At 39.9% G+C, this 12,376-nt stretch overlaps 1 protein-coding gene across 1 annotated transcript in view; it reads right to left on the bottom strand.

The window, feature by feature from the left end:
• SPTLC2 (serine palmitoyltransferase long chain base subunit 2) overlaps window positions 1-12,376 on the bottom strand; it is a gene marked incomplete at its 5' end in the record, with an annotated part of 76,599 nt that overhangs the window by 29,796 nt on the left and 34,427 nt on the right. The window contains one exon of the mRNA XM_082317241.1: window positions 12,204-12,330. Coding sequence (XP_082173367.1) covers window positions 12,204-12,330 — 127 coding nt within the window. The remainder of the gene's footprint in view (window positions 1-12,203; window positions 12,331-12,376) is intronic.

The following is a 12,376-nucleotide window of genomic DNA, read 5'->3' as shown; positions in this document are numbered from 1 at the left end:
CATATGTTTCAAGCAGGAAGTGTTACAAATAACTTAGTAGTCGCCTAGTTTGAGCTAGCATTACTAACTGCCTTTAATTGTAAAATATCACACAGATATAAAATAGCTTACAGAACCAGAGATATTACCACCTCCAGCTGAACATCTGCTGTAAGAACCGCCCAATTCCACATTTTAAAGACAGCTATAGCCAAAAAGGAAGGATATGGTCAGTATAAAACATGAATTCAGCTTTAGCTTAAACATGAGAACAAAAATGCCAGCATTCTAAGAACTCCTTCCATCTCCAAAGTTCATTTACAGTAGTAGCATAACATCTCTTCTGAAGCTGTCCACCTCAAGAGAGATAAAACATATAACAAATAGCATCTATTTTACTGTTATATGTCATTAGCACAAGTTCTGCCATGCTGCTGATGTTAGGCTGGAGTTCACCCTACGTTATACGGCATAGATGTTCTCTATATATATAGACCAGTAGAAATAGCATAGTGAGCCACATTTCTTTTCCCAGAATACAAAAAAGCTGTAGTGCACACCAGCTTTCCCAAGAAAAAGCACAATGCTCAAGTTTAATAGGTCTGATCTACACAGTTAACACTTTAAAGAAAAAGGCACTTGAAACACTCCACAAGACATTACTACTACAGAAAAACAAACGTGTATGGATTGTACAGCCCTCATGGCCACATGTTAGACTACCCTCAAATCTGAAGGGAAGTCATTGAACAATTATAACCTGTATTGGGAAAAATCTCGCTATGAAAAAATCTTCCTAGAGTTCCGCACAGGAGCCTTCAAACAACCCTTCAATCTCACTGAATACATCAAACTGAAAACTTAAGCATGTACACCACCACATGGATCTAACACCGTTCCTGAGCAGCAGTAGTTTCTCCCACCACTCCAATAAATACCATTACAACAGAACCATCAGAACCCCTGGATCCTACAGACACGCATCCCAGAACACAGTGTAGTTGCCCCAGTTTACCAGGTATCTACAGAGCTTCCGTGAAGACACTGTTATGCAAATCCTTCACTTCATGATGTATTGTCAAAACAATTCATCCTGAAGACAAGACAAACACCTGTAGGGGAATATTTTTCTGTCTACATAGCACCTTCCAAAGGTTACCCTTGGCACTAAAATTTCTAAGTTAACTATATACCAAAATCCATGGACTCAACCAAGATATTAGAGCACAATCTCCACAATCAACAGGCTAGAAGCTACTACCTTCTTCTTCCTGATGGAGAAAATCCTGTAACAAAAGAATGATCATGCAGCCTTCCTCTACTCCAAACTGGGCTACTTTCTCTCAAAACATGGTGAAAGAAGCAGGTGCAAGTATGAGGTATTATAAAAACTAAAAGGATTAAAATCCAATAAAAATGAGTGCATACAAAGCAGGCTATAGCAAAGGGTCAGGGTTAGGAAGGATGAAGAGTCTGACAGCCATTCCTGTGTCACTGATTGCCCTCTGTTAACAGATCAGCAGTAAAATAACTAGTTTCCAAATTGGGTTTTTTGTTTAGTTTTTGTTTGTTTGTTTGTTTGGTGTTTTTTTGTTGTTGTTTTTTTTTTTTTTTTTAAACTGATAGCTGCAATTTTCAACTATGTTTAAATTAATGTATTTTTCATACTAGATGCAGTATTCTGGACAAAACCCACTCCTATAGTTTGAATTAAAAATCACTAAATGTTAACTCCAGATGTTCCAATAACCTCAGGACTGTAAAAATGACTACTACTTCAGACCAAGTTAGCAAAGGTACAAAAAAGCACAATTTTACATAAGGAATGTGAATACCTGAACTTACGACCTTTTCAAGACCTGCAGGACAGAAACTGCAAATGTTGCTTCATCTGAAAGAGCTGGCCACCATTCAGGGTGCTATTCCAGGCACACCTATGTGAAGCTTCTAGAAGATACTTACAACTTTACACTAGGAAGGACTCACACAGGTAACTGAAGTGGCTCATCTATCTATCCAGTTATAAATTCAACCCAAACTGTTCCTTTTGCAAATAATTTCAGTACCTCCCATCTTTCAAACGTACTTTTTTCCCCTTTGTAAGCAGTATGACCACTGCTGACACTAGCGTCATCTCTGGTGGTTCTGTTGAGCTAAGACTTTGTAATACTTGAGAAAAATGAAAAAACAAGAAAAGATGCAGTGACAATGCAAAATGAACAAATGAATTGCTCAAAGACTTTTTGTTTTGTGTAACAGTGTAGGAGCAAAAGCGCATAGTAAGCATTCCCTGTACCAGGCAGCCACCAAGGACTGTTTTCTTTGCCAAGATTTAACAGCAATAGACATACAATCCTGAACACAGTTTTGACTTAAAAAAACTCCTTTGTAGCAATCCTATCTGTGGAAACATCTCTAGCTACACATGCATCAGAGTGGAAATCTTCATAAATCAGAGAGGATCCAAGACATTTTTAGCTGTGCAAGAGCTACCTTTGACAACTCTAGGCAGCACCTCACAAAATCAAACTCGGAAAAGAAGAATTAAGCTCTGCTGTGTCCAGAAAAAAGCGAAGCAATTTTTCGCATCTTAAATTCTCAAATACAAGAATAGTCTTCAGGGCAATTCTCGTAGTGGAGTATAGTTTGTGCAGTTTTACAGAAAGGTTATGCTTTATCAACAATATTAACATTTAGCCTGTCAGTACATTTACCCTGCCATTCGGCACATCTCTTAGGAGTATGTGCTGCAATTCATAGACTGGACAAGATATCCAAGTACTCAACTTTGGAGCAGTTATTCAGTAACTTGGCTAACTGGTCTTCAAGATACTAGCTTCCCTGTGGATCCCTCATTAGCTGGTCATAAATATTACTTTTTTTTTTTTTTTTGACTGCATTGTTTTTCAAATTTCACATCAAACTAGCATAGAAGCACAAGGTTATACAACATCCACAGGCCTTAATCTATTCTTCTGAAACTCAAAGACAGTTCAGCCAAATAGAGGGATTTGTATGCCATGGAAATCACGGGCAATGAGGTAGGCATAAGAAACAGCACAGATTAACTGCAGATGACTAGCAACAATCTTCTCCCTCATTCCCTACAGCTGCATCAGCCACTGAAGTGCTGCTCTTAACTATAAAATCAGATAGGAAGAGTCTAAGTGCAAGAAACAGTATTCAGCAAAAGTCAGTTGATTGGTCACCCTCCATGGCAACATCTTAAAAGTTTCTAATGGCATTGTTCCTGAAGCAGTTAGACTAATGCTCAAGTTCTAGCACAGCAAGGCTTGATATTCAGTGGAAGAGAGATACTAGACAGCTATAAAGTGTTCACCTTTGGTTAGAAATAGCCAGTAATCAGCTTAACCTAAAAAAAAGACAAATAGAGCTAGGCCATCCATTCTCTTACCTGGATAGTGAGCAAGGCTGAGGGGTGGGATGTGTTTGACTATCCTACTCTTTGGCAAACTTCTGTGGGAGATGGCAGCCATAAACACTGGAGTACCATCTTCTGGCCAAACTGAACAGAAATCAGGTCCATAAAGAAATGATGTCAGGAGCACTATGAAACAGGCTCCACAAGCTTCAGATAATAATGAGATCCTACACAGAAGTAAGCTTTGACCAGTAACTGATACTGTAAGGTACTATGAGAAGTATTTCATCTTTGTGTTAGCACTTACTCTGAAAATCCAGAAAAAAAACCTGGCAGACAGACTACCGTCTACTAACAATCTCTTGGTAGGAGGATCCCTTAAGGGATAAGGAGAGGGAATAGAATAGCCCTAAATACCTGCTTTTCCTCAGTGGTACTAAATGGGACCTTATGGAATGGAGCACAGTAGTTTCCAAAGGTCTCTGTGTCCCTCAACATGACTTTGATATACCTCCCAGTATTGCTAGAGATTTCACCTACCTAACACAAGGAGCAATGGGAGAGACAGGATGCTGCAAGTGTGTATGTGCTCTTTACTAATGTGTCCTAAAATTAAGAATTTCCACTCTGGGGGAGTTGGTTTCGTTTTGCTTGTCTGCTTTTTTAAAATAGGAAGTTTATGTATGAAGTCACTGAGAAGGCAGCATCCGAATCTTTCACAGAACGCAGTCTTCATCATCTTTTTGTGAAGACCTCGATGCGTTCCCATAAGAGGTCCTGTACAACATCTCAAGTTTCTCCTTTGACATCAAAGATGCTTACAGCTAAGAAGTTAATCTCATGATAAAAGCCATAGCCTGCAAATTTCCCACCATGTCAGAGCTGCCCACATCTGCCTGTACATCTGTTATAGCTGTCATACTTGTTCTTCTCCAGTGTGCTCTCAGATTCACCCTAAAACTCTGCAGTAATTTCAACAGGAAGGGTGTTGAGCTTTCCCATGTTAGTAAGTTGTATTTGGCAAGCAGCTCCTGGTAGCCTGCCACCTGGAAGTGCAATGAGGTGTAAGAGTAGGCTTTGTGCCCGAAAAGGCCCAAACCCTGGAGGCCTTGTCTCTGCTGTGACTTTTATAGACTTGTTTTTCCTGCATGGCTCTATTTTCCAAGGATCCTGGAAAGATCAAAGCTGTGCATATAAAACCCACAATTGTCTCTACAATGCCAGGTCCTGAACAAAAAGTTACTTGTCAGGAATATAGCAATAACCCTAGAAAAGAGAAGCTATTTTCAGTAAAGATTGGAGGTACTAAACATTCTCCTTCTAGCTCTTGGTACAGTTAGTTAGTTACTCTGTTAAGAGCACCACATCTGTTTGCACAGAGTACTTAGTTCTGGAGATGCTAGTTGCAGGGCAAAAGAGTTCTCCACTGCCCATTTAGGGCCTGAGTTCTGAGTTTGGTGACACACTTATACAATACAACATTAAGCTGACCAGTAGGAAGGCAAGCTTAAAAGTCTTAAGAAGCTTCAGAAGTATTTTACTGGGTTTTTTTGGGGGGTGGGGTGGGGGTGTTGTTTGTTTGTTTGTTTTTTTATAATCCCAGTGTCTATAGAGAAACAGTTAAGAAATCTTAGTAGCTGCTAGCCAACATGAACTTAAGAAGCATGCATCCTCTGTAATACATTTTCCCCCATGCAGACAGCCTTGTAACCGCAACTTTTCCACTACGCAACAATTATGTGATAACCTGAACATTAACAGCAGCTTACCCATGGCAGCAAGAAGCTCTACATGTTGATTTATCCTGTTCTTGACGAGACAATTTGTCTTGAGCTAAACCTCACTGTGGAAGCTAGACTGCAACAGAACCTGCACAATCTCATTTAAAGTCATTCCAAATCTCTCCACTGGCCATATGCTCTCAAACCACATTAACTGGCATGCAGGTTTTTCAGACAGCTTCTTCCTTCAAAGATTAAATCTGTACTATCTAAGGAAGTTTATTAATTGTGGGGTATTAGCAAACATCTGCACACTAGCAGGACTAAAGTACACATTGTAGATTGTCAAGATTGTCCACGTTTGGGAATTTGTGGTAGATCAACTGCACTGATGTGAAATGGCATGAGTTGACCTGGTGCCAACCACATTTTACATCAGAACCCACTAAAGTAGGCAAGGACAGTAGTTCAATCAGTCTGTGAGTCCCACAGAGCCTAATGCACCTGCACATAGCCCACAGAAAGAGCTTCAGTTACAGACTGTTTCCAAAGAAGCTAGAAACATTTACATTACATGCACTTCAGAGAACGAAATGTTGCCGTGTGTCTGTACACTGCAGACACTATTGTAATACTAGTATTAATTTTTCTATGTAGAAAATTGCTGCAGTTGCCAGGGCTGATGATAGGAAGTGGTGCTTATGTGGGTCATTCAGGTGTTTTTGAAAAAAACTCTGCTGTAATAAATCATGCATCACACCAAGAACCATGAACTCCATTTCACACTAACCCAAAGACAGAGTGCACATCACCTCATTTGTGATTACTCCTGTTCAAATGCTTTACCTTAACATTCATACTCACTTACAAGCACTTTAGTCACACTATTGCTAACGATATATGCTAGTGAGCTGCTACCCAGTATTTTCTCCTTTCCCTGTAGGAGCAGCACACCAGCATTCTGTAGAAATGTGGCACCTCAACTGCTACTGAGAGTAAAAACCAAGCCACACGTTTTAAATCAAATGTAGCGTAAGAAATGAAGAAAACCAAAATTACTTCAACAAAGCCACATTCCTAGTTGTATTTCTGCTATGACAGATCAGTGTTTAGGCGATGAAGATATAGGATGACAGCTCACACCTGAACAGAAATAGCAAGAACCAGAATGTTAGGAGAACAGAGCAGGTGTATGGTTATAAAGGTTTATGAGCTCTTGCACAAACACCACTATGTTGATTAAAGTCCAAAAGAAGAGGCATGAAGAATTCTCACATTCCAATGCACAACACAAAGGGTACAGCTCTGGTAATGTCTGTAAACACTCTTTAAAGCACCAAAGGCTGAAAGATTTCTCCTGCCCAGACCAGGTTAAAGCAATTTTTCTGGAGGCTTGCCATGCTCTGTGGGAGGGAGGTAGGGTGCAGCAACAAGCTGGATTTAAAAGATCCCCAGCTGGAAGCACAAATACAGAGAGTGATGTTTAAAACTGTTAGTCCCCCGGAGAGAAGCAGGAAACTCTCTTTATGACCCCCAGAGTATTTGTTTTTCCAACAGTTTCCCAGCTCAGCTTGAGATTCTCAAGGGCAGCAACAAAAAAAGTTTTCACTTTGCTCAAATTAGTTTTGACTGGTCCCTGGGTTCCCAAGGTGATAATTTAACACCTCATTAACAAGTGCATTATTGGAGGAAATTCAAATGAACCGATTTTAATGCTAATTGAATGTTTTCAACCTCAGCCTGCACAAGAAGTATTTATTTCCCCTTTCGACTACAACAGCAGCCACTGCTTCCATTTGTGGATCTACTGCTAACAACGGCAAGGTACAAACTTCATTTGCAAATATACTATAGCTACTTAAAATTCAATTCCAAGTGATGTAACATGGGCTGTTCCTTCATTACTGCTTACACTTTATACTTGCATACACTTCTGTCTTCTCTTTGGAAAGAAAAGGAATTTTACAAAATATCCAAGTTGAAGAAACCTACTGATTAGGCAACTGATTGAACTACTGAGGTTGTATCTTCACTTGAGGGCCTCATTAACCACATGGAGGTTAACATACTAATTGCAGTCTTTTCTCCTCTAGAACTTAAGCAGACCAGGATTAGTTCTGTTTCCAGCATGCTTCTCCCTGCGCAAATTAACAGTATAGCAATGGTCCTGTCTTCTCAGCAGCTCAGCTGGGCTCAGTTCTCTGCCAACACAGCTGTACATTTTTATTCCCTTTGGCTATAATTGGTTTAACTACCTTTTCTGATTTAACTCACTCAAGTTTGTGAGCAATGGCAAGACTAGGAATCCTTTTTTTTTTTTTTTAAGGTTTCCTCTGACTAGATGTAATCAACCACCAGCTCTTCACACCTGAGGTGCTCAGATGAGACAAATACCAATCAAACTATGTGCAGCTAACTGACTAACCTTCAGAGGTTAGTTATTCTTTTCCAATAGTTTAGCAGTTGAGATGGCCTATGCAACTGCTACTTCCATTGCTTGAGACATTAGAGCTATGTAGGATAATCATCCTTGGTTTCTATACAGTGCTCAAGACAACATTCATTTGAAATTTAAGTGCCATCTTGGGCAAGGTCTATCCACAACTACTTCTATACATGCTATGTATGGTGCTGTGATTGGGTGTGGGATATTTGCCTGCTGAAACAGAGATGGAAGGCAGTAAACTTGTTATAAATGTCAACATATATAATTATTATTATTGAGTTCATGTAAGGAAGGAAGTAGTTCACCTCTTTTACAAGCCATTAACACTGACAGCTTTAGTTCAAACTTAAAAACACTCCTGAATTTAAGGCTCACCTTCAGTTTTTAATACACAGGAAAGCAAACTAAGTTTCCTCTCTGAAGGAGGTTAACCAGACTGGTTTCACCTTGCATGTTTTGATTTGCCCACATCTGTCAGGTTACTTTATGATTTTCTTCCACTTGCCCCCAGCAATATTATCAGGGCAACAAACAGGGTGGATCCTGAACACCAACAGTGCTATCAGAACTCCAGTTGCACAGGATATATCACTGGCTTTTATGTAAATGGCAGAAAGGAGCCGACTGGATTCCCAGTCTTAGTAAGATTGTAATGATGAAAAATCCAGCTTTCAACTCAAACCGAAACATTGATGCTGAAAAATTCACCAAGACAGGTTAAGAACTTAGTATCATAAATCCCAACAATGTCTCATCTACCAGGACAAGCACCAAGCTGTCTCATTTTCCCTACAGTCAATTTAAATAACCCAAACACCACATGAAAAGCAAGAATCAAGTGGCTCTACACTACAGGTTTCCAGAACTCCATTCTAGGAATCAATTTGTCATCTTTGTGTATACTATGACCCCAAAAAGTCTGCTTATTGTGTCTTTTTATTATTGTTTAAAAAAGCCCCTTTATCCACAAAACTATCTGAAGTTCATTCATCTTAGTGGCTGAACAGAAAGAGCAGTATCCACTGAACTGCTGACAAGCATCTGCAACACTTGCCTGTTAATGATTTCAACCATAGTGACTTTGAATTGGAAAACCAGCTCCAAAGATTTGCTTTTGCAGAAAGAAGCCTCCTCCAGCTCTGCTACTCACCTTGCTCTACTATATATCAAAGCCAAATGTGATGATATGTGAGATACCCATGTACATTATCACTGGAGTTCTCTGAAGACATTCTATGTGCTCAAGATGTTCACCACTCTTGAGGACAACTGTTCCTTTGAAGAAATTCTCAAAGTGATCACAAAGCAAGTATGTTTTGTTTAAGACCACATGATGGTCCTCTAGCCAATTACATGCAAGACAAGTAATGCAAAGTAAAATAGAACAGACATACAGCATTGAGCTAATAATGTAGAGGAGTTAGAAGCAGTACTGGAAGCACCCCTACCAGGAACCCATAACATGGATCTGCCATCACTTTGGCTGTTGAAGTGTTTTTTTTTTGCAGTCTGGATGAAGGAGCAAGTAATATACTTGTATTCATACATAATTATATTCCCATAACTGTCTTCAAAGAGATTGAGGCTTGCTAGTCACTTACATGCATAAACAGTACAGTGAATTAACAGATTAGTTTGAACAGAAATCAAGACACAATTCAGGCAGCACATTTGCATGCCATCCATCTTATGTTCTCTGTAAGCAGCCATTCAGCTTTTTACAGCATCTGTATTTTGTCTCTGCTGCCTCCTACTAATATCCTCTTTAGTCACTGGCAGCTTGCTGGAAAGATCTGAAAGGAGATATTTACTTTTTTTAGTTATGTAAAGTTTTAGTAACTACAACGCCTTATATTGTAAGTTTAGAGTCTCCAGATGTTTCATTAGATTTAGAAATAACCTGAAGTATAAAAGGAGAGAATTAACTTATTCTTGCAAAATAATACACAAAAAACCCTTTCGTCCTCAAGAACTAATTGCTTCCTACTACTTATTCCTCAGCTACAGACCATCTCAATCTGACATCACCATTTCCACAAAGGTTTGATGCCATGGAGGACAGCAGCTTTTACAAATAGTGTGTGGTGAACAGAAGTAGGCAGACAAAGAAGCCACAAACGCTCTTTTCAAGAAAGCACTCTTGAAGTCATTAAAAGATGTAGCTGTGGCCCAAAACACGGTGTTTGGAGCTAGCCATCTACTGTTCTGATTCCAGCTCCAACTCCTGTGCCCTTGTAAAACCATTTTGCTGTCTCAGTTTTCCTTCATCCATTAGTTCAGCTTGACTAATTTAAAAGCAGTGTAATTTCTGTAATACACAGTCGATTCAGAGGTGCTTACCAATGACCCAGTTTAACATTATTTCTCTACTTGTCTTCCACAGTTAACAACTCTTACCAGCACCAGTCTACTGCACATTCACTCCTAGTCAAACCAACTGCAGGCAGTGGTCCTCCGGAGCCCCACCCGTAATTCCACAGAATCCAAACAGAAGTTTTTCAGCCAAAGCCCTTAAACAAGGAAAAAAACTTTGTCATGCTATCACTAAGCAGCTGCTCAATTCACCCAACTGAACTTTTGCCAACTTCATCCACAGAAAATGCCTACAAAGTAATATTATCTCTAAAGCCTTAAGGCAACTAAAAAAATGCATAACTGGGAAACAGCACTGTGCAGAAAATGAACAGAGAAGCACTTTCATGCAGGGATCATCCTATGAGGTGCTTATCCTAGCTGCAGGCTGACTTAGATGCTTAGAAAGCCAGTAACACTTTCACAAGACCTGTAGCTGAGAAATCCTGACTATGAGCAGACAGGACTTCGGCTATCCAGCTGTTATATCCAGCACTTCTGAAAAGCGCTACAGTCTGTATAGAAATCGGACGTACAGAGGCTTCTTTGAAATAACACAGCTTTCTAACACCAAAACCACTTCTTTTCTTAACAGAAAGAATGGCTCGGAATTCTGGTACTCCTTGGCACCAAATTAGCAGGATGTAGCCCGACATCCGTTTTAACTAGCATGGCAACAAAAAAGGCTTTTTGAGTTTATTTTTTTGTCAAATTGGTTCCTGATCTGGTTCACCTTTCAGCTTTGATGGATCTTGCTGGCATAATGGCAGGAGAACAGTCTCCTGGACTGGAGTGGAAGTTGCTTCCATTCTCCTGGCTTGAACAAATATCACACTGTAGCCTCAGAAAAGGGCAAAAATGCCTTAGCTTGAATACTGCAAACAGAAATCAGTTACACATGCCTTGCTTCCCACTTCATTAAGTAAAACAGATACTGGAAGAAACCCAAAACAAGCAACGCCTGAGCAGACCACAGACCATTGGCAAGTCATCAGCTAGATAGAGCTCAAACAGTCACTTTTAAGATGACAGCAAGACCCAGCCCTTTTGCACAACTTCTCATGTAGTTTGAAACTTGGTTAATATCTGTTCTTGAGACCAGCACTGGGGGCAACTCTTGGCTGGTACAGGTATCTCACATGGACCACTCGGAAGCACTCAATGCTAGCACAGATACAGGCTGCTGCCTGGCTGTACTTGCCTCAGTGATGACTTCTCTATTGAGCAACCACCAACACCAATTGTTGGCACTTAACCGTGTTCTCAGATAATGTCAGGAAACCGAATGAAACCTGTTAGAAAAATAATTAAGTCATTTCTCCAGCGAGCTTTTTGACCGTAGGAGTTCTCTCTCAGGTTAGTTGGTCAGATGACCCATGTTCAAAAGCAAATACAGTTCTCCAGTATACACCACCACCTCGTGGCCAGATGCCTGAAACTCCCATAACTGAATATATTCTGCAGTTTGAATTCTAAGAGCCTCTGAACTGGACGCCACTGACAGATCCTCAGCAAACTACACTGTCATCCTCTGTGAACTGCTCACAACGTTTTAGTTACCTGTGAAGAGGGAAAAGTATCCTACATGCTAAGTGCTGTACCATTTCAGTTTCAAGACAGCTTACATATCACAAGTGCAAACTATTTTTAAGGAAGCTGCTACCTACTAGGCAAATAAGACATGAGAATTTGTGGTTTTGACTTTGAATGCATGGAGACTAGTACAGATTTCCCCTTTCTTACTTTCATAATGAAAAAGGAAAACTAAGACAAGACCAATATGCTGAAATTCTTCTGGTGCATTAAGTCTACTGATGTTGAAAACTGCCTCTAGCTCCCCAAGTAAAAAGGAATTTCAGAAAAACATTCCCATATTTAGTTTAACTGAGGTGCAAACATCAAGTTATACTAGAGATGAAAATCAAAAGTATTACCCCTGCAGTAACCAGCACACAAGACTGTAAAAAATACACAGCAAAATACTCTGAAAGCAATCTAAAAAGTGGGGCAAATAACACAGGACAGACAATGGGGAAGAGAAAGAAGGAGGCTAGAAAAGCTAGACACAGAACAAAAATTAATACAAGACAATACTGTGTCTTAGATAAGACTACAATGACTTACCTCTAGCTGAAATTCCATATGCTGTTATTAGGCTGATCTGCCAAGTAGGATAGCAAACGGGTTTATCGCTCCAGAAATTCTAAGTCTACATGTACTAACAGAAAATTATAAACGTCCACTGACTGAGTTATCTTTCAAAGTGATAAAGAGGCTCTGTTTGGCTTCCCCCTTCCACATGCTTACTGTTAGAAAGACTCACCAACAGTTGTACCATCTTCACCCATAATGCACTTCATGGAGGTGATGATTTGCTCCACAACAGGAGGTGACAGTGATGTTGCATACACAGCACTGTGAGAGTATGTCCTGAGGTAATCAATCAGTTCCTAGAAAAACACAAGAGGCATCAGACATTGCCTTTGCAGCACTCAG

The sequence above is a fragment of the Platalea leucorodia genome, assembly GCF_965183815.1.
Source record: "Platalea leucorodia genome assembly, chromosome: 7".
Taxonomy (NCBI): domain Eukaryota; kingdom Metazoa; phylum Chordata; class Aves; order Pelecaniformes; family Threskiornithidae; genus Platalea; species Platalea leucorodia.
Note: the sequence above shows the minus strand (reverse complement) of the source record. Positions and strands in the feature narration are given on the sequence as shown.